Below are 26,629 nucleotides of genomic sequence, written 5' to 3' on the forward strand. Positions count from 1 at the left end.
CCGATGCGTTAGCATTAGAGTTGTTCCTGTACCAATTCAAACTGTAACTTTCCTTCTGTGTGATCAAACATTGTGTAGTTGATGTGATGCAACAAGGTAGGGTGGTCCACTCAAAGGTCTGACCTCAGTGGGCTGTTAAAAACTGGGATCACAGATACTCCCTGTCAACTGGTCTATTCAAAATCCAACTTAATTTAAATTTTTTTTCTTGAAACCATCGTGAAATAGAATCGTGATAAGAAAGTGCATCGTGAATCCGACACGAAAATACTAGATGGCATTAATAAACCTCCTGCATGTGAACAAATATTGTATAATCATAATCATTAAATCAAACAGTGCATGTGTAGTGCAGCTGGAAGGTGTAGACTCTTTCAGAAACTGTCTGCCAGATAGTCTACTAATAGTTGCAAATCAACACCCCCTATCCTCCTGGGGGTGAGGGTGGGGGGGGGAGAGCCAAAAAGCCTTTCTACCCCTGGATTGAAGTGCTTTTCCTCTGACCAGCCATATTAATATTCCATGGCCACTTGTTTGTTTTCAACAGTTATAACACAATATCCATGATTTGCTTTTATGTCGCACCTCCCAGCGGAATTAGTGGCATAAAAGCAATCCTTGTGTGCCCTGGCTACTTCCAGATGGCTTTGGGAGTGCTTTTATCTTCTCCCTTTGCATCGCTCGCTCTGTCTGTCTGCCTCCTTTCACTTTCCCTGGCTTTCTTTCTCCCCCCTCACATGAAAGTGCCGTCGGCAGATCTTTGCTTAGCCTGGTTCATTCTCTCTTCATCCGAAAATATAAAAGTTTCAAAGAGCATTTTATGAGGGAGCTCTTCCATAAATGGGATTCATAGCTTTCTAATCTGCACTGCGAAATTGATCTAAAAAGTTTCCCAGAGCCATTGGCCAACTTACATAATGCAAAAAAAGGTTGTGCCTGAGAGAATATTTACTTGTATTACCATTTGTGTCACAAACAATGCACCCGATTTCGTTTTTCCACTTGGGACCATATAACAGAAACCAGATCCTCTGGAGAGAAAAAAAAGCCATGACATTTCATTTAAATTCACGAAAAGTGTTTCGTGTGCTTCGAGCAAATGTGGAACAAACTGTCAGAAAGATTGAGCCAAAGTCTTATTTCATTACATTATATCAGAGTATAGGCAACATGAAGATGATGCCGTACCGTAAAATGCCATGTGTACTCAATAATTATTCATTCACCAGACTGTCACGATGTGCAGTTAAGATACAGTGAAGAAAAAAGTATTTTCCTGGCCATTTATTTAACGTGGGAACATCAGCGCGTAAATACAGCCTCGGTTTTCAGCCCTGGGCATCAACAGGCCAATAATCTAACGGAAGCAACTGGTTAGAACATGAGAACACTGCAGCAACCGTCTACACTCATGTACAACCTGCCTAATTACACACTCTGACATGACACAATGAAAGAGCTGTCAAATGTGATTGGCTGACGTCCATTCCTGCCGATGTCAGTGCATACCAGGGGCTCATTACAGAAGCTGCGACAAGTGGTAGTGAAAATCTAATAGCCAGCACCGATGTATGGCATGTTGTTATATCATTACCAGAACAGTGTTTTTTGTGTTGGACATAATGGGGTACAAATCAGAGATTTTTTTTTATCTGGAACAGTGTTTTAGAATTTTTTTTCTGTCACACTGCATTAGACTGGACAGTTCACGGGACGCACTGACTTCAGCAACCGAGCAGCCCTGCGCAACTGTGTCGCCATTATATAGAGGGGTCTTGATGTCGTTCCACTATAAATTGCCTCACTCTTAACGACATCTCCGATGCAACCGATCCCTTTTTATTGCTTGGAATTTGTGTTTTTTTCTGTACTGATGTTACTAGGAAGCACCTTTAGTAGTCATTATCATTCGTATTATATTTGTGTATGCATATATGTTGTGTATATATATACATATATATTTTACTTTGCACAGTCATTGTATTATATTTGTTTGTGTGTGTATATATATACATATATGTTTCATTTTATTTATATACATATATATACTTCATTTTGTATTTTATATTTTACTTATATACATCTATATCTTCATCCCTGTTTTTTATATTTTATCTTTATATTTTATTCTCGTGTGTTTAGTTTATTGGTGCTGCTACTGTGACGACAAATTTCCCCTTGGGGATTAATAAAGTATATATCCATCTATCTATCTATCTTGTTGAAAAACTCCTAAAAATCACGTTCCCATACAACAAATCTGCATTGTGAATTTAGTTGAGGGAACCATACACAGGGCTTTTTAACCCAGGAGACTGCGTTCTACTGTCTGGAATATGTACTTGTATTGCCCAAACGTTACCAAGTAATAGTTTTGTTGCCAAGTACTTTTCTTGTGTTTTGGTTATTTCTTGTTCTAAATGCACGTTTATGACGTAGTTTACTTTTCCTGACAAAGTTGTTTTGTTGCCATTCACAACGATAACCACAGGTTTCAACTTGATTTAGACTGCAACTGTAATTCCGGGAAAAAAAATAAGTTTTCCCTCAAGTTGTATGGGAATGTTATTTTGTTTCTTGAGTGATGCATGAAATAACATTTGCACACAAGAAAAAAGGCCTGTGGTACTGACAGCCTCCACTGCTACATGTGAAGTAATCAATTCACAGTAAGCAATTTACAATGTAGTTATACGAGCCATCCTGACAACGTCACGTAACAGTGAGGACACTACAGCATGTGGTGGACCATCCTGTGAATATTCAGTAATTTCAGACAGCGATATGTCCTCTGTTCAGGTTGAAAGAGGAGGGCGGATCAAAAGTATGCTGGGAATTGTGTGAGGTTTAAAGAACAGCATGTGCTGCTCTTAATAAAGGAAATAAAGGTGTAACTGGTCCCACCCTAACAGCTACACCAAAACAAAAACGCAAGCCCATACTGGACTTTGAGCAGGTGACTGTCTGGAATTCAGAATTTCATTTTCTTTCACATTGATGCACTTTTGTAGCTTTATTTTTCAACCACACACTTATTTGCTACTATTTGGATATTGAACCCTGCAAGTATCACATACAGAGTTGGTGTGTCTGACCAACACTGTCATGGCCATCACATCAGAAATGTGTTGGTTGTGTCATTACGGGGCCATCAACACAGACAACAAACATTGCATGGAAAGCAGCTTGGCGTTATTCTGCAAGCTGTCCCGGATAAATGCCGCACCAGTTAGTTTCTGCTGTGTGTATATTTGTGTGGGGGGGATAGAGTCAAGCTCAAAAGATGCACGTACGCGCATACACGCGCACAAGGCAACACAAATCCATACTAGCCACAGGCTCCTCTCCAATCTATTTTCTGCTCAGCTGGTTTTAAATGAAGTTATTATGACTCATTAAAATGCCCACAAGCTTGTGGAAGTTGGCCAATTACGATTTAAATTTAGCCTCCTGCTCTCACAACCTTATCCCCCCCCCTGTATTACCCACCTCTCATCACAGTGGCTGCTTTTTCTCCCTCATATTTTGGAGGCTTTGCAATGCATTCAGACACACACGCACGCTAGTTTGACTCAACAGGCGAGAGCAGTGCGATACAGAACTTCAATGATCCACGTGAATATCTCTGCAATTACATATCAAAGGCAAACACAGGAGAATAATAATACAACTCAAACGGGGCTTATATCAACATGTGCTCTCCAGACACGCATAGCAGCACCTCCTCCGAATGTGGCGAATACCACTAATTGCTATACAGAACACTGCACAACTGGACTTTGCCAGCACCCACTCTCGCATGCACGCTTTTTTAGTCTTTTATAGAGCTGAAATTTTCCTTGGTAAACTGTGGTTTCCTTTTTTGATTTTTCAAAAGCTCAACCACTGCATGGAGTATTTGCAGATACATGTCCTTGTTCGTTTTGTTAGCCACACATTTTTTAAAAAAAGGCCAGAAGGGTATCACTGTCACACGTATCCACCGTGTTAAACACTACTTCTTGTGCAGAGAGGAGAAAGGCATTGCATTCTACTGCAGTATACTTTCCAGGTGTTGCTATTTCTCTGGTAACTAAGAGAATATGTGTATATAGAGGGGGAATATGGTTACAATCATGATGCTGCTGATGTGCCTGGCGATTGCCTAAAACCAAGACTCATAGTGCCAGGATTAGCGGCATGAAGGATTCACGATCGCTTCTTCCTTCGGTCATTCTGACGCCTTGAGACAGCCTGAAGGACCCTTCGTCTAAAAAAAGACACACCCAGAATACCTGAAGACCGTTCCACCTGATCCCGCTTCAACCCCCTTGAGCAATGCTCGCTATCCAGCTAGTGAGCGCCACCTCAACACGACCCGATTTACAAACAAATGTCTGCAGCCAAATGCATCTCTTCCCTCCTTTCTAGATAATGGTGAGTGTGTGCATGTGTGTGTAGCTTACCCCATGTTTGTGTGTAATTGAGAGTGTGTGTGTGTTTGACTTATGTATACACATGTGTTTGTGTGTGTTCTACAGTATCATTCGAATTTACAGGAGAGCAAATTAATTGGCAGCCTTTTGCAATAATTGACTTTGACCACAAACAGACACACATACACAATCACACACACTCTCAGTTACATGCATCAAGCACACACAGCTAGCACTCAAATCTCTCTATGACACACACACATGCACGCACGAATACACACGCACTGACAACAAAGCTGCCGGGAGGAGGGCGGGATGATGAAGCAAATCCAGAATTAAATCGACTGTGTTCTTGTTTTGAGCAGAAGGCACAAAATGTACTGTACAGTGAGAGGCCATAAAACTCACTCTTCACCAAAAAAAAACGAAAAAAAGAAAAAAAAACAGAGACGTTTCAACAATAACCCTCCATCAAAACACTTTGTCTCGCAAACAAAAATAAGACTTGGCATCAGAGCAGAATACCAAATCAGGCCCATTAAGGGAGCACAGGGGCACTCGCTACTTAGCAACCAAAAGGATTTAAAGCTGCAATATCCCTGTGATAAAAAGGAATAAGAGCAAGTCTGTGTGTTATTTCTTCTCGTCTGAAAATAGAGAGGGTTAAAAAGTCAACTTTGAGCTTCTCCGTTTAACTTTTTGATTGACAGGCTCTCGGAGCAACCAATACCACAGCAATTTGATTAGAAACTAGTCTGCAGCTGGGGTTTGTTTGACAAAAGGTGATTGCTCGTGGGATTATTTCATGAGCAGTCTTTTTGTTTGAGGGAAGGATTCATCTCTTTGACACCTTGTACAACTTTAATATGTGCAAATGTTTGTTTTGTTTTTAATTGTAAAGGTTATGCTAAGTGTATGATTAAAAGTACATTTGTTAGCAGTTCGGTGAATTATGAGCATTGACCCAAGTAGACTAGCTCATGACAACAGCAAAGCATGAAACACACACACACGACTTGTAGAATACGGAGCTTGGTCGGTGGCCTTAAGTTTCAAACTTTGCCCTCTTTCACGCAGAGGTTCCATCATAAAAATGGTAAAGAAGATCCGCCATTATGTGGGTGTATGTGGGTGTACTTCCGCCATGCTGGCTGGGAGATGTTTATTCAGATCTGTGATGACCTCCGTAGTGTCGCGGAGTCCAACGCAAGACACTTCGTCCCCCTCCTCCATCCCCACCATCCCGTTCTATGGCCTATTGTGAATTAGGTCACGATGGTTTTCTTATTCGTAAAAAAATGAAAAAAGTGGGTTCGGGAAACACTGCTCTTGTGAGCTGGAATGTGATTATTTCAAAACCCTGTTAGATTGTTTATCTTGTGCATAGAGAGCCAAAGTCCTTGTTAGCTGCTGTTCCACCCTCTTGCGTAACTCAATGCAATCCCTCGTAATGGGTTTCTGATATCTTCTTTCTGAAGAAGCAAAAAGTGTCCACATTCTAAGACAAGACACAGATAGATGAGCCAGACAAAATGCCATCCTTTGCTTAAAAAGGTGCCTCACATGCATCGGCACCCATGAACCCCATTTAAATAGAAAACCATGATTCGTTCTCGTTAAAAAACTAGTATTAGTCAGCGAGACATTCATTGCTGGTGTGCTATAGATTTCTCAGCAGTGCAAATAACCCACACAGTCTGTTCCTGGACGTCAGTCACAGGTATCAGGTAGATCCAAGTAAAATGACGTATAAAAAGGCAACCGGCAATCGAGTCCGAGTGTGCCTAGAGTCACAGAACTGCCAGCCAGAGACTCTATCATCACGCAAAGGGTCATCACTCACACACTGTGCGGCCTGGATATCTTATTGTGTCCTATTCTTTTAGAAAACACTGCTTTTCCAAGAAGCCCGCGGCACAGGTACTCTGAGTTCTGGCAAAGGGGGAGGGGAAAAGCTGCTCAGAGTAATACGTTTTCAATGAATGTCACATTTGTTTTGGGCAGAGGCCAAACAAGCCCCTAGGAAATAAAAAATAGACGTCTGACAGCAATGGCTCATGCGACAGTATTGTACGTTGACCCCTGCGTTGTGTCACCTCTCACTTGACCGTCGCCGACTGCCCACCCCCCCCTCTCACATAATATAACCAAGCAGAGATTTGTCCAGCTGCATAATCCCAGTGGCGTTGGGAAAAGTAAATCAACAGTTCACAGGAAGTATTACAAGGAGTGCAGGGGAAGGGGGAGCTTTAAATTGCAGAGGGGTAGTAACGTTGCGCCACTTAAGAACGAGCTACTGCCGTTTATCCACTCTGTCCTTCTGTGTTAATGTACAGAAACAGCAGGAACATAGTGTGTGTGTGTGTGTGTGTGTGTTAGAGTGTGTGCTCATGTGTGCACATCAGCTGTGGTATATTTTTTTACATGTAAACCGCTTAACACTCTGGGCCATACTTTTAAAAAAAAATGTTTTCAATTACTTCTTTTCATACTACTTGCTTTTAATAGCACCCCCCCGTCACCCCTCCCTCCCCTGAGTCTCTTGTCTCCCTTCTAACTCATGCATACAGCCACAGAGAGAGAGAGAGAGAGAGAGAGAGACAGAGAGAGAGAGGAAAAGACACACACACACACCCACAGTTAGGAATTTGTGGCCTGGAAGGCAGTCAAGTTTCATTAATTTCTGAGTTTGGGTACAGTACAGTGTGTTCCTGGACTAACATCTGCGAGCGATCATAAATGTTGGAATGCTGGCAGAACATCGAGACCTGCCGGCACAAATATGTCGTCACCACTGTGAGGGAAGAGCCGGCGCGACGCCAAAACAGCCGACCAGCCAAACAGCCAAACAAACGCCACGGAGATGGAAACGCAGACAAAGAGCAATTGGAAAGCAGCGCTCCCGCCTCGCTGTGTTCATATCCAAATTCGATGCATTTTTCCCCACAACTAAATGCTCTGGACATTTCCGTGGGCATTTTACTCCGACATTCAGACTGGGTTCAGATTGGGATGAGATTGGAACAAAGCTTGTAATTTCACAGAGCCGAGATGAACATCTGCTCTGGGGACAGATGGAAAACTAGACTTTTGGCTAACTTCGAACATGTCTACAAGAATGTGAGAAAATGTAGAACGATCAAGTCAAATACACTAACAATTAGCACAGACACATGCAGTGGTCAGTATTTCTCTATCTATTATAAAAGAAAAAGATCAACCAGAAGGGAACATGGTGCTTTGCTCCCAACAGATGGTCCTAAAAGACAAATTCCCTTCAGGGCTGGTCAGAAACTAGAACTAGAACAGAACTATTCTAAACTGTAAAACCTCAACTCTGGAAATACACTGTGCTGGCCGACTAATGCACAAGCCAAACACAGGCATACCAAACCGATGAAGCCTGTGTGACATGCTGTCAGACGGTGCGAGCATATGACCCAAAAAGCCGGGGGATTATCTTGTCATGTTAAGTCATGTTTCCATCAATAATTCCCTTGGTTGGAAGATATGTCCCACATACTGCAGATATGTCGAAGAGTAACTGGATTGTTGAACTTTGTTCAAATAAATCATGTGAAAGTCCAGTTTATTTTAGGATTGGGCATAACGTTCATACTTGCATGAGTTGTTTGCAGAGTATCAGATTGGACAAACAGATGCATCAGTGTTACAGAATACCATGCAGCCTGAAGTAAGAAGTACTTCCTGATACAAGTATACTTGTTTAAGAATCTAACTACGCATTCAATGCCACAATCTGGTACTTTTTAATGATCAATTAATTAAAAGTTTAATTTGGGAATCAACAGTCGGCACTAACCAAGACTCTAAACCAAAGATCAGACTGTAAAGTCTCAGCTTTTCTGAAGGATTCCTCCAAGACACCAAGTGATAAGAAGGTCAATCAGCTGTTTACAGTGCATCCAAACTTATGTAAATGGTACCTGAAAGGTTCAATCATTCAACACGAAAGAAGAGTAAACAAAGCAGGCCGGCCATCCACAATGCTCAGTACTTATTACTCTGTTGCTTCCCACACGACCAGGCGACGCATTACGGAGACCACCGCTCCATTCATACATCATTCAAATGTGCCCTTGAGCAACACACTTAGCCCACAACTGCTGGTTAAATAAAGATGGATCTTTTTTTAATGGGCTTCATGTCTGACACATATACTCAGTTAGCTAATCCAGGAAGTCTGCACTATGTCGACAAACTGTAAACATAGGATTAGAACCCTTAAGATAGAATGGTAGCGAGATGAAAAGTTGGTGGTAGCATAGCTGGCGATACGGTTGTCCGGGGAGTCTTTTTGGTAATTTTATTTAACTGCATCAGCCCGCTCTGACAACAAACTGTGAATCATGTCGGTCTGGTCTGGTCTTGTCTGGAAAGAAAACATCAAAAATACATATCTACTTGTATATTTTACTACTCTGTACCACTCCGACAGTAGATTTCTCCTAAAAGGAGATTAGAAAATGCCTAATTTGTATATTTCAATATTATTTAAGATTATTTATTTAATATTTAAGAAAACTTGTAATACACAAAAAACTAATTAACTGTAGCGTCCTGCAAAATGTATTGTCATTTACGACATGTTACTAATTAAGGTATCGCCAGTGTAAAAGTGCTGCTATCATTCGAAGAAAAGAACATGTAGGACCTCCACATGCAGCCCCAAAAGAGGCTGAGTCACATCGCTAACCCCCATCTGCAGTCTTTGGCTAAGCAAATGATGTCAAACACTAAACGTCAAAAAGAAAGAAAAAACAACAACGTGGCGAGAGGACCGAGACGGAACGAAACGGGAAAAAAAAAAATAGTTGGCACAAGGTAGACTGTACATACTGTACCCTCAGTGGTGGCAGGAAGCCCAGACTGGCAAAGCGCCAAGTCCTCTGTACAACAAGCACAGAGAGACAGACAGATAGTCAGACAGACAGAGTGAGAGTCAGAGAGTGGAAAGCAGAGAGGAGGGAGGCGGCGCTTGAAACGCTCCACATCCATGACACGCTGTGCATATCAAAAAGCCTCTGCACTCTCTTGCTTCATCTCCCCCAATACTCTTGTCTTTTCTGAAGCATGATGGCGGTGGAGGTGGAGGGTTGGGGGGGAGGGGGCTGAGGTTTATTTTTTTTGGGACTCGGTGAGGTGTCATCATTACAGAGAGCTGTGATGCAAATTGAGACGCGGCGTCAGCCCGAGAAAAGCCTTGAAAGTCAAACGTTGGAGGGGTGGGAGGAGGAGGAGGAAAAAGGGCAACAACAACAACAAAAAGACAACAAAAAGTATCAAAGAAGATTTGCCTCGGCGCAGTCTCTTCCCTAACCGTCGCCCGTCTTGACAGAGGCTCCTTTTTACGCCAGACCAAAGCGGCTGTGAATCGACGCTTATGTGTGCAACAGTACAGGTTGACGCTGTACGTCAACACGGCCCCGCTTTGTAAGAGAATTTATAAAAAAGAAGAAAAGTTTGTGCACTTGCTGCATCTGTAGCTAAAAATACAGCCGCCACATCTTCGCTTGGTTGCCTTTCTCAAGGAGGAGAATGAGGTTCTTCCTTGAGTTCGCAGTGTTTTTTTTCCTTCCATTTGATCTATCAACAGAGTTGTTTTTACCTGACATAAATGGGTACATATTGTGAGTTATCATTAACTTGTTGACATCACAGGCGTTTTTATTAAATCATCTACTTTCTGTTGGAATACTCGGATTATAATGACTTCATTGTGGTCGAAGCGAACTCAAGCACCACTCGGAAGATTGTATTCATGTTAAAAATAACATTAGCATTGTTACACCTTTCAAACTATATTAAAGTGATCATGACCTTCTGAATCTCTTCCCTCAATAGGAAACTAAACCAAGGCCGTCTCTCATCTTTAAACTAAATAAGAAACCATTTATAAAACTAACATTTCTTCTTAAAGCATTCAGACCTTGACTCTTTTTTTTTAGCACTGAAGAGTAAGTAGTGATTATAGAAACATTGTGCCTGTTACATGGTCACCTGTACCTGTTAAATATTTGTATAAATGAGGTGCTCAAAATCTTCTGGTAGTTCATAGCCAGACGAGAAACATAATTCCCAACATTAAATACACATCTCCCTACTTTTAGCTGTCAATGTGTATGCAGAAAATATCAGATAACAGCTGACGATGAAAAAAAGAGGCCTGTAGAAGGCAAATTATTTCTATAAAAATAGAATTTAAAAAAAAGGACTTTTATGATACTTTATTATACTACTATTTTGTTAAAATGTCGCATTTATTATACTCATATGTTACTGTTAATACTACTGGCAGCTACTAATATTATTTCTGCAATCTCCACTCCTGTTATTTGTACAATCTCCAAATCTATTACGATCCAAAACTCACTATAACGACAACATGAGTACCTACATCCATGAGCAAGGGGTGGTACTGCATAATAATAATGGTATTCAGTAACACTATCAAAACAATAAATGACCAAAACACCAAATAAATGTTAAGGTTTGCCGTCAAGTTAGATCCTTGTCAACAGCCAGAGCGTGGCTCTTTCAGGATAATCTTCATTGGAGCATGCAGAAAGCGCATGCACGCACAAACAGACACACACACACACACACACACACACACACATACCAGGAAGAGGCAACATGTATCAGGATTACCTCGACTCACCTTCAGCATCCACATTGTCATAACTTCTGATTTAAAGACAACATTTGCAAATGAGCTCCACAAGATGATGTTACACAAAAGAGGAGTCTGCTCCAGGTCAGAGGGTTATGGGTTGGTGCACATCGTGGGCTGCACGCACACACAAACTATCTAGCTCCCTTCTGTCTCACTTTGACAACCGAGTGAGAAGGGGAGCGTTCCTTTGCAGCAGGGACTGTGGAAATGGGGCGTAATCCCAAAATAAATGGTGAATATTTCCTGAGAGCAACTTTTGGTCTGTTGAGTCAATTCACTGGCACAGCGTGACTTTGTCATTCGTCTTTGTCACAACAGAGCCAGAGTGTCAGCATCCATCCCAGTCATTGTTTAAGATTTGGTGAGATACGAAACAAACAAATTATCCTGGCAATTATCGTTTTTCTGCATACTGGGGGGGGGGGGGGCATATCCCCCCCTGCCGACAACAACGATGCCAAGTAGACAATTCAGACCACTTACTGTGCTTCATTCGAAAACATACAGGGTACTGAAAAGAGGGCTCAACTTCTGGGCCAAAGTCAACACGTGGATTTGGGGTAATGTGTGTGTCTGTGTGTGTGTGTGTGTGTGTGTGTGTGTGTGAGCGTTTCCTCAGAGGTCCCATGGCTTTTACAGTGTCTCAATAAACCATCTGCACTTAAGGCCTAAGGAACGAGGAGCTCTTTGCTGCCTATAAAAGACGGCCCATGCCATTAAAACAGTGCTGCGCTAAGTAGGCTCTGAGCACAGGCACTGCTGTGTGTGTGTGTGTGTGTGTGTTTGGAGGCGGGTGTAATAGTGTCAAACTGGACCAATTAATGTGTCTTGTGTTTTGACTTGTCCTGCCTGTAAGACCTCTAATGTCGCAGAGGTGCAGGGTGACAGGATGACGATGTGCAGGCACCTTTTTGGTTAAGTTTCCCAGAGCTGCTCAGCTTTATAGGGCTAGACTAAATTAAAGAGTTGTTTTAGTTCATAAGTCACTGCAATCGACTCATGTTCCACATTAACATGTTTAGAACTATGATATTTATAATAGTGCTACTGCGACTATCGATTATTTTAGTACATCGAGTAAACTTTTTTTTCCCAAGGAGCAATAGTAATTATTATAACCAATAGGTTTTCTTCGTAGAGAAATCCAAAATATGTAGTGCTTAAATTGCATTAAATACGTGTTGTTAAAGCTAAATCATCTGTTCATGTAAGCTGCGTTATTTTGTCCCACTAGCTGCCAACAGCTCACGATTTCAACATAGATTTGTTGTCCTATCCAATGTGCACGCCTCTGATTAGAGACACCGCTGACCTGCACATGGCAGTTGGGGCGGGCAGGGGGGGTTAAACAATGACTTTTAGTAATTGATTTACTTGAGCTTCTCGAGGTCTTGCTTATCTGAGGTAAAGCAAGTGGAAGGCAACTTATCCCTTTATTCAGCTCTTAGGCAGCAATATTCATTGTTGATACATATTTATATTGTGTTGAAATCTGATATCAATACTGATGTCATCATAGTCAATCAATCAATCTGAATCTGTGAATGGGTGTAAACTACATTTAAGTCAGTCCTTGCTTCAGAGCATGAGTATCAAACTGGAAGAAAAACAGATTTTCTCTCCCTTCAAAGAGAAATGTTTTGGCACGTTTAGCGCATTTATTTGGAAACTTAGCGTTTAGCCATTTCATTCAGTTGTGAAGCTCTGCATATGAAATGTAATAGCAGTAATGAATGCTCTATTGTTAAAATAAAAAAGAAGAAGCTGTACCCTACATTCCGCAGTAAACCTGGGCTGTGGCTTTTAGGTTGCTTTGATTTCTTTACCTGAATGAGACAGCAAATGCATCCGCAGACGGAGGCTGTCCAGGAAGCTCTTTCCACACAGCTCACAGCCGTAGGTCTTCATTCCGCTGTGCATCTTCCTGTTGACGAAAAGGAGGACGGACATTTTAAGGTTTTGGAAATAACACTGTATTTATTCAGAGACAGATCAATGCGCATGATGCTTGTATTCCTCCGAACTGGCATTAAATTACTTTATTTTTCACAGCTAATAACTAATGACTTTCAGCACAACAAAACCAAAACAGCAATTTTTTCACATTGAGAAACTCCCCACTCCATGATCGGTCATAACGTTAGCGTGCAACAATAACTATCAGTTTAACGAGCCGTCCAGCTACAGCACGTTGTTTTCTGCAGGGAGCACCGCACCAGGACTTGGTGCTGTAAATCTCAAGATGCTATTCAAGCAGAGGCATTATCAACCACCTACATCTCAAGTGCTGCAGATGGCTATGGAACCATAAAGTGAAATATAATGATTTATTCGGGCAAACACACAGGGCAGCTACTCAAGTCTTATGAACCATTAATGGGACAGTTTTTGACTACTGCTCTATTGTCTACAAGTTGATGTATAGCTTAAAGCTAAACCTGATCTGCAATGACTTGTATCTTTAACAAATAGAGTCATTAGGCTGTAAGCGCACAAGGTCAGACACAACTAAGGTTCAATATTTGATTATGTGGTAAAGGCCTCGAAGGTTAGGTTAGTAAATACCATCTGACAACACAAAGTCTAGCCCCACGACCCTCTCTTACGAAATCCTCAATGACCCCACGGCTCAGTACAAAGCATATTATTCTTGAGAGATATCTGAAAGTGCTCTAAAGCAATTAAGGTGACACGAATTGCCAAACAACTGACAGTGCCTTAAGCCTCCCGAGAACTTCAAATACCTCGCCTTGAGTAAGGTCCATAGAGGCACACACCCACGATACCAATGATTTCTCCCCCCCCTCAACCACCCTTAAGTTGGTTAGGTTTCAGATTTGGTACATCTAATCTACAAAAACTGTTGCTCTTTCTCACAAACGGGCTGGGCTCTCTCTTCTGACAATAATGATGGTCAGTTTCAGTCGAGATGGTGAAAAAAAATGCTGAATTAAAAAATACGGTTCGAGTTAGCCTGGCATGTTTCTTCATACAGAATTTAAAGTAAATAAGAACAAGGAAACAATAATATCCAGGTTACATTTTGGTCACATAGATTGAAACAGCACACTATTTAATATAGATACAAATAAAAACAAGATGAGCATTTTGTAAAAAAATAAATAATTTCAGAGCACATCTATTGCCTCCGCGGCGCTCAACGCAGCAGTCAACGATGCGAATCGGGTTAACAGCGCAAACATGAAAACGGTGCTGACAGAGCTAACAATTCCAGAAGGGGTTCAATAGCACGAGAGAAGAAAACTTGATAGAGACAATATGACTTGTTCATATTCTCTCTTCATTCATAATTATTCATATTAGTGAATGTATAGGTAGAGTCCCAATTCACCACTCCATATAATAACATACCAGTTGGGGTTTCTGGATTTACGCAACGTTAAAAACGATAATTCTAAAAGTTGAATTCAATAATATGAGCACAGGATAAGTGCACGATACTACACTGAGGTGAGGGAGCACATGCTTTCTGCGTCAAGCAGAACGACTTCATTGTCTCTGTCGACGACTCAGGTGGTGCAGTGATCAGCCAAGTGCATTCTTGGGGAAACAATGCCCTTGATAAGAGATCTGCTCAACTTGGGCGAATGACAGCCATCCATCTTAGAGTCTCTCAACAAAGCCGCGGAGGAGGAGGAGGTGGTGCCACTCTTCCAAAACATGACTGATTGATGTCAGATGTCGAATGCAAATTGATTTACAGCTCTCTCTTTTGTGCCTCGAGAGGGGTAGGGGGAAACGGAGTGTGGATGAGACCGAGACAGACGGAGAGAGATTATAGCGGATGTTATGGCGGTGGCTGCAGGAGTTATTAAGCAATGAAGTCTGGTTTGACTTCAGTGACTATTAATGGCTGCAAAACATCCTTGAAACCTGACAGGAACAGTGAGGGGGGAAAAAAATGTAGCAGAGTAGAAGAAGTCGTGATAGCCATTTTAGTGGTTCGGATTTGTGGAGAGGCCCTGGAAACTAAAAGGCAGAATGACAACCCTGTGGCAAGCAGTGAGTGATTAAAAGGCCCTATAAATGCCAAATGCAGCCAGAAGGGAAAGGAGACACTTGAAAAGCCAAAACAAGGAGAGAAAGTGACAGGGAGAGAAAGGAATGACACAGCTGAGAATGAGCATGATACTTTTACACCATAAGATATCAGTCTGTGATGGTATATTCAGTCCAGGAGTTGAATCAATTTTGCAAAGTGCTTTCATGAAAGTTTCCCACTGCAAGGAAATCTGAATGTGTAGCGAGTGAAACAATAAAGCATCGATGCGGGATCAGACCGTTGTCGGTTGTACATGCAGTTAGACAAATCCATATAGCAATTGACTTACAACTACGTTGCATCCTCGTCTATTGAGGCGTCCCTCAGGATTGGTGGGATGCAATTTCTGACGACAGAAATTCCCGAACAGAAAAAAGAAATGGACAAAGGAATGGAACCGGCTTTTTTTTCCTCCAGGATCACAGGTGAATTACTCGACCACTTCCACTCCAATAAGGAGAAGACGCGTGCAAGCGGTAAACCACCACAACACCACACACACAGAGCACAAAGCCTTTCAAAGGCCTTTTGTGTCCCTTCTCAATCTGACCATTGTGCCCCCCAGACAGAGCACTGATAAGGTATGGATGGACTTATTAAGGCAACCAGACGGGGAAGCAATGCCATGTATTTTCACCGTAAATGTAGTGTTGATGAGCAAAGTGCAGTGTGTATGTCCCCAACTGCAAAAGCTAGCACTACCCACTGAAACAGCACATTACTTGATGTTCAACAGAATGGTAACAGCACCATATCCGGCAATTCAGTCTGTCAAAGGGAAGGTTTAGGACTAAGCCTTTCCTATTGAAACACTAATGGTGCCCTTTACTTTTCTCATATGACTGTATTTAGTCAATAGCGTACACAGCTTCTTTTCACAAGCAAGTGCAGGTTACAAGTGCAATTTCTCTATGAAAAGTAATGTCCAAATTGTATTGCAGTGGCGTAAAAGCTGTTTGAGAAGGTGGGTGGGTAGGGGGAGGGGGGGGGCACGGCTTGGCCGAGCACTGGCTCGCGTATCCGGCATTCTTGGCTTCCAGATGAGATTCATTCCAGAAATGAAGCACCAACATCAGGTTAAGTAGAATGGTCCAGTTTCTAGCTGCTGGCAATGGTTATGAGCGAACAAAAGTGCAGCGAACAGAGCGTAATTCTCTGTGCAAATCAGCCAAAGTACACACAATGAGCGGCCACATTTAACCGTACCTGTAACTGGCCCCAGAGCATCAAATATGAGCCCGTCATCGCGTCTGGTTACAGAGAAGAAGCAGCCTCACCACTGTAAAGGTAAACTAAGCTAATAGTCTATTGTAATTCAGCTCCAACGAGATTTAATGATATGTAAAAGGATACTAAAATATATTGTCCCAGTTCAGTGATTGAGATCTGCTAGACCTCTCCACATATACAACAAACACGCACGTGACCACACACACATACTCCTCAAATCCCATTGCAACTGTCTGCTTTCCTGTTGTGCTTCTGAAATAGATGATGATGATGACGATGGAGAGGTGCGTGTCTGTGTGTGTGTGTGTGTGTCTGTCTGTGTGGCGGTTGGGTGAGAGTGTGATTTGAAACAGACTGACTGCAGCCATTAAGGAAGTTCACATAAAACTCTCTCAGGCCATTTACTCAGTTAATAATCGACTTTGTCCAACAGTCACTTTTGACAATAGCAATACATTTTAAATTTATGTCAACAAAACATATGCTGATCACCTCGTGCGGTGTGCTTCCTCGTAAAATCTAGCCAAACCGAGGGCTGTCTGAATGCAAATGTGTCTGTGTGTTTGTAATGTGAGCCGATTACAGGCCTTGGTTATTGAGCCGTAACAGCTTGCCTCGTGTAATTCAGAACTTTTCTTCCAATTCTGCCGCTGGACTTGGCTGGCCATATATCATAACCAGCACTGCATTTGGAGGAATAAAGACTTAAGCTACCCACCTGCTTTTCTGCGACACTTGTATCAGAACACCGTTAGAAACGTCTACGGTGATCTACGGCACACGGCAACAAATTAAACAACCTTCATGGTATTTTAGCTTATCCAGATTCTATATGATTGGGCTTCGCTGGAGACAGTGAAGCCCAGAGTTACTGTCAAACCTCATTACATATTAAGACTAATAGTTTGGTTGAACAGCCTCTACCATGGACATATAACTGAATACAGCATCGAGGTGCCGCCCAATTCATTCCTATGAATGTTCCTCAATGGCGCAATGAAAGCAAAGAAAGTCTAATTTCCAAGTATGAAATGGCGATCTTCCACACCCTTGGGTCCATAGAGCAGGAGCGTTAGCGTTTATTTTTACTTATAGGCTGATTTATATGAACGGAGAAATATTTTTGTTTTGATTTTGCCATCGTTTTGTTTTTACAATAATGGAAAGTTGGATTTTCTCAACAAAACAAAAAAATCATCCGCCGAGTTCCAGATGTCGAGATCCCAACGTACGTTAATGGGAAAGAGTCGGACCCGACGGACCCGTATTTTAATTCCACCATTTGGCCAGTACTTTGCCACCATGGCACTCTTCCGGACAGCTTCAAAACATTGCTTCTAGAACATAAAGGATCAGCATGGGTGGGGCCAACACATCCCAGTCCCACCAATTGTTGGATAATTTTCCGTAACCAGTCTGGCATTACGATTACGTGCATTACTTGAACATGGAGCCAAACTGAATCTATGACACTACAACATATGCATGTATATTATGTTTTCAGCTGTCACAGTTTAAATCAAGTGACTCATTTCTAGTCTAAAAATCCATTATATCCTCAGCAGCCTTGAGTATTGTTCTCTACCCTCATCTATCCTTTCATCTTCTATTTTTCCTTTTTTTTTTTCCATCCCCTGTTTGTGAAGGGAGCTATAAAACAACCTGAAACGTCGTTCGGGAATGAAAGCTTTGGGGGGTGAGGAATTGGGGGATTACGATAGAGAGAAGAAAACACTAAAAGATTAAGGGAGGCAATTGATACGAGGTGGCAAATTGAAGAAAGGCTCTGTGCTGTGTGTTGTGTGTGTTGTGTGTGTGTGTATGTGTATGTGTGTAACTGTTTGTTCATTAGTTATGTTGGTCAGAGGAAAATAACTGATAATTGGGAAAAGAAGTGCTTGTGAATAGAGCTTGGACCTAAGCAGCAAAGGGGGGGGGGGGGGGGGGCAGTGAGCATCTTTTGAGCATCAGAGACATTTGGTGACAATACAAGGAGTTGTCAAGGAAATTGACTTGCAACCCTGTTTATATATCACATTAACTATTAGATTAGCATACAAGACAAACACTTTTGAACCTAATCTTAGCTGTGGCCGTTTTCTTTCCAAGAGGCATTCAGTGTTTATTTCTCAGAAGTTGGCCAATAGGCGGCACCAGGGATGGGCTATTGTTGGGATAACCATAGCACCTTTCAGAGTTTGCCGAGATTTATTCATAATTATACACCTCAGAATATCTATTTTTTGAGTGCGTCTGTTTGAGGGTCAAAGCATGGCGGTCAAATGAGTTTTCTGACGAGGGGGTACCGTTCGAAGAAACTCATCAAAAACTCTACAGTGCCTGCAGCACATTTCAACAGGGCAAGTGAGTGAGGCGCTGAAAACGGCTCAAGCCACCGCTCCGCTGTAAAAAACTGAAAGTTTCTATTGAGGTTTTTGACATCATACCAACAACAACAAAAAATCACATTCGAACCAATATCCTTAATTTTAATGAAGTGATTTTTTATGAAATCAACTTTCCTTAAAAGTCATCAGCTTTGTTTGATTTCTGCAAGACCGCCCCTTTCCCGCAGGTGTATCCTTCTCGTCTGCGGCTTGCCCTGTTTGTGGCATCCACAGCACTGTGAGCTATGTTAAGTGTGCGTTAGCTCAAATCTACCTTTAAGCTGTGGTAATGTGCCATTACGGCTGATTTTTATTTATTTATTTCAACTGTCAGATTGTTATTTGCAAAAATGTAAATGCTGCCGTCAACATTGTAGTTCTCGATGAGCACCAGATGCAAACACACAACACACTACATTTATACTCTAGTGCTGACTATTAACAAACTGTGTCACTCATACATTGGCCGTTTATCAATTCTAAGTACGCCGAGTACAGACTTGAGTACTTTTGGAGTTTGGAGTTTGAACTTTGGTCTTGGGAGTCCAGACTCTAAAGGACGTGAGGACGGTCTTTTTGCGATTGGAACAGCAGCAGACTTAATGACGTAACAACATAAGCTGTTCTTGCTCATGAGTTTACTCCAATTATTAACTGTAAATAATTTGTTACAGTCAGACAAAATATGACAGCCCTTCTTTTTTCATTATCCTTTAAATATAATTATTTTATTTTGAATTGTGTGTGGTTATATATTTATATATATATATATTTATACATTTATTTATTCGTATACAAACAACTCAAAAATAAGTAATCATAGACATATAATTGTCTATATAGTGTAAAAAATAAAAACACAAATATATATATATTGTGATACAAATATATTTATATGTATATATACATATATTGTGTTTATAAATATATAGTTTATATATAAATATGTGTATATATAATAAATATATAGTTTATATATAAATGTGTGTATATAATAAATATGTTTATATATATATATAAATATAGTTATATTACACATGTAATTACAACAATTGGGTCAAAAGTTAAAAGATACAGCTACAGTTCAACGTTAAAGTTGAATTAAAATACTAAGTTATGAATCTTAACCCTCAGTCAAACTGATTTAACGTTATCTGTGAATAAATAATAAACTCTTTGTGCTTGTTAGATCCTCCAAAACCCAATTATTATATCTCATGTTTAACAGCTACAGAGACATCAGAGCCAGCGGAGCATTTAAAAAGTCCTGCCGAGATCAGACTGCTCTCGGCGGCCACACTGAGTGCTGATCACCCGGCGCTGCGGAGTTCAGTGGTCCCGCGAGCAGAACCTCAGATCTACTGCCCATATTTTTATTAGGATGAATCATAACAAACAAACCACATATCTGATGCTTAAAGTAACTTCTCGCCTGACAACATCCTAAAATTAAATTCCGTGACTCAACAACAATAGTATTTAGAAGAAGTCAACTGTCAGTTGTTTATTTTCTTCTCCGCTATCGTTTCTGGTTGCTGGTGCGAAATGCATTCTGGGATATCGGCTGGCCAGAGTACTCTGATGCATCCTCTGGAAAATGGAGGATCAAGTCACATCCGGGCATTTTGACCGTGTTTTGCGAGAAGTGGACTTTGAATTGGAACATGTGCTCGGGCTGCGACTGATGACGTTTCACGATTCCACAAGTACAAACAAGAACGCATATTGATAATCGCCCATCATCTGTATTAAATAATGTATGCACACTGATCCCAATAAGTATTCAAGATACAGATGGGGCTACAATTTGAAGCTAGCAAGACAAAAGCTGGCAACAATTCCCCCGACATAATTGCAAGGTAGTAACAGACGACGTAACGTGACGTTAATAGCAAACACAGGTCACCAAGCACTGCAAAGCAAACACAGGTCAATAGAAAGAAAAGACTTGAGTTTTAAAAATCCTCCATGGTATAATTGTGATAATGCACTCTAGAAGTAAGAGCATTTTGGGAATAAAAGCAGACTGGAAAAGCAGCGTTGCCGCACACATAATGCCCTGTCGCGGTGAACAAAGGCAAAATGATGCACGAGGCGATTCAGTGACACTTTGGTGGCTGATCCTAATGTGGCCATAAGTGGCGCAGTATGCCACTGCCACCTCTTATTTTGGTTTTCTGACAGCGGGAGAAGGAGGCGGAGGAGCAAGGGACTTTTGTCAACAAGAATTTCCAGTCCATTAGTGGGCTGACCATGTCACACGGACAAACATGGTGGGAGAGGCAGGACTCAGGAGGCTGAGAGGGGAAATAGTGACGGTGATGAAACAAAAGGATCACCAGTAGAGGAAAAAAAGAGGAATATAAAAGATGTAACTAAATTACATCCCGTGTTTAGAGAAGAATTTTAAAAAAAAAGAGAGAGATGGGGACGACGTGGCACGTCATCTATTTGTGGAAGTCCTTGAAAGCTCAGGGACATGGACGCATATCTTGTAGCAACATGTGTGGCTTTTAACGTTCACATGGGTCCATTTTGTGGCAGTCTGGAGAGGCAGGTGAAAGAAAAGCTCCCTTTCTGTCATTTTATCCCTGCTTTTAAGCCTCCCCAATTCCATTGCCCTCCCTCCCTCCCCTCTGTCTTTGCTAAATCAAAATGTATCAGGCAGGCTGCCGTAACGCCGGTCGGCGTGGGCTGTTTATCCTGAGTCCTCCTGCACATATCAATGACTTGGCCCCCGTTGTCCCCTGGCGGGGAGACGTTCATAGAAATTCAAGCCACACACACAAACGCCGTGGCACTCGTGTTGAGCATAGATGAGTAGCAGGGCAAGAGGAAAAGAGAAGGAACAGAAGGGTGGTGAGAGAGAGCGTAAATGCCTTTCCTCCTCAAAGTGTTATTTATAATATTACCAATGCTGCCACCCCGCAAATTCTACCTGAGGGAGTCGAGAGAGGGGAAAAAATAAAAAAAGAATCGAAATCACGTTGAACAAATTAACAGTAAACATGTTTCCGTGCTTGATTGACACAGTCCCTGGCTCAGCCAATCAGCACTTTACATTGTTTATCACCTGTAATGGTGATGTAAACCGTTGCTAGGGGTAAGATATATCACTTTCTCCCAACTTTCGTCAATAACTGATCAGTGCGGGTTTAATAATGTGAGCAATTTTGACAGCTGGCTGAAAGCAGTTTCGTTAATGATATATGCAAGTTTCATTAAAATCCAATCAGTCATGTCTGAGTTAGTCCACAATAAGTGTCCTAACCTACAGCGCTAATTAATGTATTGCACAACCTCCTAATGGCATTACATGTTGCTTCGAGCAGCATTTTGTGCCTCTGAAGACAACATTACCAATAAATCCTTTTGCTTTCAGTCGCCAACATGTGTCTCCCCTCCCTGATACTTGTTTAAAGAATAACGGACTGAATGAGAACTGAGAGGAAGACTCCGACCCGAGTAGGCTGCCGTCAGGCTGAAACAATGGGCAATAATGCAACGAGTGAAATTTGTATTATTTAATATACCCATGTCGTAATAAGAACCCACTTAAGTGCTGTTCTGATACTGACACAAGTCTCGTAAATGCCCGCAGGTCGGTTTAAAAATCTGGATCGGGTATCAATGAGTATGCGAGTCGATCCTATAGCACGTTGGCATATCACGTAGCTACTCATTCACGCAATACAATAACAAAAACATTTGCACTTCCTACCTAATCCCCACATCCGGCCCGATTTGCACCGCACATGTGAGGTGTTCGTAACGGACTTGTATCAGGAAGGAATAAGTGGTATGTCAACTTTAAAGCCGATACTGAAAACATTTATCGCTAATTACTTTTTGTCATTGAGACACAAGTGCCTATTACATTAATGTTACATACGACTTTAAACACGACACGGCTGAAAAAGCCACGAGTCGGAGAAGGGTCGGCGCTACAGGACGGCGGCTCAATTTAATGATACGAGGTGAGAAAAGTGTCGTCAGACTACATCGGCGAAGAAATTTAGAAACTTACTTTGCAGCAACTGTGACCATCGTAAGTGCAAGGAATGAATACATGTTGTAACCTCGCTCCTAATTCTAAAGTTATGAACGAGTGACAGAGCACAAGACAAAAGGACAAAATAGTTTGTCTATACGTCTCACAAGTTGTTTGTAAAAATGATATACTTTAGATTCCCACTTTCATCCCGCAGATTTTTTTGCTGCCTTTTTTGGAATCTCATTCAAATAAAATACATTTGGTCTTAATATTAATGACGAAGGAACCGCTTTGTTGTTAGTCATAAACAAAGGAAAAGTATCCATTTCCATTTGCAGTAATCATCACCACCCAAGCATGATTGCTACATAAACACTTGCGGCTGGAACTGCCTGGCATCTCAAGTAAAGGAAGGGGAATAATGCAAGGAACCTTTAATTTCCCTTCCTGAGCAGTAATTTACTATTTCAAGCTAATCCCAGTGAGACACCCAGATTCCTCTCAAAGCTTAGAAGGTAGAATCCACTCTCTTATACCGTCAGCGTTACTCAAGAAGCCATTTCAACATCTCACTAATTGTGAAGGGCTTTCCCCTTTCCACAAATTCCTTTTCTTCCGTGAGAGGTGACAATGGGAAAGGATATGACCCGGAGGTTGCAGTTCAAATCACCAGACTGGCAGGAGCAAAATTGACGGGAGAAGAAATATCAAAGACCCCCCCCCCCTCCCATTAAGAACAGATCGTTCAAAGAGAGCAGTTTCTGGAGGAGAGTTTAAACTGAATCACGAGATCGAACCAACAGGAAAAGGAAAGAAAAAAACCAATTCAGAACTGCAGATAGTCATCCGCCACCTAACCTTTGAGCCATTTTCTTTATAAATAAAAAAAATAAATATACACTTTTATTAATCCCCAAGGGGAAATTAGTTCTCTGCATTTAACCCATTAATATTTATTAAGTGGCGGCGCTGCGGCGCCCGAAGCAACTGGGGGGCAGCCTGGGTTCAGCTTGACGACTGCAGCTAATGGGATAGGAGGGATCAGACCCCACCCTCTTGCGGTTGAAGGATGGCCCTCTTACCCCACTGAGCTACCCCACAAAGGAACATGTTTATATTCTTCTTTACTTCGTCTTACTGCACAGCAAACGCTCTTGACTCGAGATATCAGCGTCAAGACCAGCAGAAACATGAAGAATGCAATCATGACAGCTATCTAATTCATGCCCTAATGATACCCTACTAGGCTCCCTAGCTCATACCTCTTTTACTGAAATCCTTCTTTCGGAGATCCATTAAGGAAAGTCGATCATTTTTAACTGCGTCAGCAGCGGAGTAAAGGGGGTGTGGGGGTGTGTGTGTGCCGTTAATGCCATGTCACCCGAGGGTTGCACTATCCCTGAAATACATTTTAATAATGGTTTGCAACTTAAAGATGTTTGTATTGATATTGTAATGTTATACAATGTAATCAAAGATCAATATAAATGAATGGTGATAACGTTAGGCTGTATTTTATGTAATCAATATATAAATAGTTATGTGGTATTCGTTTATTCGATATAATTATGAAGTGTAATCAATATAGTATTTTCAAACTCAAAGTTGCTTCAAAGTAACGAAGTATACAATCCATTAGTACAAAGACATGAAGCAGACTAATTGCACAGGACTCCTGTGACAGGTCTGGATCCCTTGTGTATTGTTTTCATACCTCAAAGAAAATTTAAAAAGTGGTGAATGAGGCAAGTTCTCATACATCCTTCTTACAAGCCACTCAAGGACTGACGTGTGGTTCTTGCATTCAGAGGCCCAATAAAACACGAGGCATGGACGTTTAATAATTTGACCTTTAAATGCACTGTTGCTTTAATTAATGACCCCCACAAAAAAAAGCTCTGGAAAAACAAATGCAGCAGACGAATTGTTAGTTCTGTTGTGTCACCGTGTGCTGGTACTGTCCTGCACACAGGTGTGAGCGTGTATATATGCGCCGCTCCCTGCAGCCCCGCTCCCCTCTCCCCCTGGGGTCATTACTATAAATGACAGTGTGCTCTTAGTCAACCAGCCTGGTTAAATAAGGATTAGAGGGATAAGGAGAAAATAACTCTACAGTTTTAAGAGCACCAAACGGTGTTTGCAAAGTCTGCAAACTCAAAAAAAGTTGAAGCTCAGCTCTGCCTGCAAATAATTTGACATCCCCAGTTCCCCTCGTGTGTGATCACTCTTTTTTTTCTCATTTTAACTAGACCTAAAAAAACGCTTTCAGTGAAGTGCTGGAACGGTGGGAACAAAGACGAAGGAGAGCGTGTAAGATCACACGTATAAAGTATTTCCGTTAGAGCCCATCTCTGAGACAAACACCAGCCCTGCTGCACCCCCCCCCCTTCCACCCCCTTCAGTCTCTCTTTTTTGTTCATGCATCAAAAATATCCTGCCATCTGAAAATAGCACATCAACATTTCTCTTTCGTCTTGTTGTTACTTTCCATTTTTTTCTCTCCATTCTTGACAATGTATCCAGTTTGCTAGATTCCTGTTTTGCCCCTGCTCCTGCTTTCTTGATCTGCGAGAGGTTACATCGCATCGAGTGAGACGTTTGGCTCTGGCGTGTGTGCGTCTCTGTCTCCGAGTGTGTGTGTGTGTGTGTGTGTGTGTGTGTGTGTGTGTGTGTGTGGGTGTGAGAGTGCAGTAGCAGAGCGTTGGTGGTCTATAAAAAGCAGCCAGACAAAGTCTTCCCTCTCTTCTCATGCATTATGCATCGGCATCACCTTCCATCAAGTGACAGAAAAACCTCAAAGATGTCTAACTTTAGCTTCCATTCTGAAAGCTAAACAGAGGAGGCAGTGCGATATTTTGGCTGCCACAGTCGTGCTAAGCACCTGTTACATCAATAAAAAGCTGCATCTCGCAAACAAGGACGACGGCAGCAACCTGTGTGATGGTACAACACGCACACAAAAGAAAAAAAAGAGAGATAGCAGTTGAACGCAGATAGAAGCGGGGAGTGCTTGGATGGAGAAAGTCTTCAAATAAGATGGGATGACATTGGATCAAACTTTTAACTTGAGAGGTTTTGGTCTTTGCTATGCAAACGCAGAATCCAAAAAAGGCTCAATGTGAAAACGGCGTTAAAATGATCTCTCCAAGGGGCGGGGCACAGTGGGTGTGAAAACGTTTATAAGACACTTTTGGAAAAGTTCTTGAAGAATTATTTTAAATGGGTGAATACTAAATTAGGGCAAAGAGGAGCTTATTGCTTCTTACTGTCACAGAGACAAAGCGGGATTAGTGCATCTAAAAATGTGTGCTTCAGTGCTTCATGCAAGTTATTTCTATGGCTGGTTTAATTTATCTCCGTGGATGACAGGTCACTGACCATCTTTATGTCGCCTCGGCCTTTCGTGATGAAGTATCCTAACTCGGTGTAACCTACTTTCTTCTTCTTCCATTTTCTCTTGGATTACTTTATTCTGGCCGTGCAGTAAAATATATAAATAACTGATTTATACACAATGACTTCCAAACAACATTTCAAAGATCCACAGATGTATAGTTCCATCATTCTGAAAGCCTTAAAGTCCCAGAACTGAAACAAGAGAGAATACAATATATATATATACTGTATATATATATATATATATATATATGACATGCGATTGCTTCGTAATAAAATTATGGCTACAACTGCTGACCAGATGTTGCTTATTTCAAGAACTTCTTGCAAACCGTCAACATTTGATCGAGGACAGTGTCCCAACTCCAGAAACACTCTTGTTTATCTGGAAATGGGAGAGGGGCCTTGTGATCGCATTTTCCGTAGCCAGCGCAAGCCAGAGCAGAC

At 41.6% G+C, this 26,629-nt stretch overlaps 1 protein-coding gene across 2 annotated transcripts in view; it reads right to left on the minus strand.

The window, feature by feature from the left end:
* The window catches only part of zbtb16a (zinc finger and BTB domain containing 16a), a 143,566-nt gene that overhangs the window by 73,164 nt on the left and 43,773 nt on the right, over positions 1-26,629 (minus strand). For both annotated transcript variants that reach the window (XM_056408451.1, XM_056408455.1), the window contains exon 3: positions 12,939-13,036. In XM_056408451.1, the coding sequence (XP_056264426.1) occupies positions 12,939-13,036 (98 nt within the window). The remainder of the gene's footprint in view (positions 1-12,938; positions 13,037-26,629) is intronic.

Source organism: Pseudoliparis swirei, chromosome 3 (genome assembly GCF_029220125.1).
Source record: "Pseudoliparis swirei isolate HS2019 ecotype Mariana Trench chromosome 3, NWPU_hadal_v1, whole genome shotgun sequence".
NCBI lineage: Eukaryota > Metazoa > Chordata > Actinopteri > Perciformes > Liparidae > Pseudoliparis > Pseudoliparis swirei.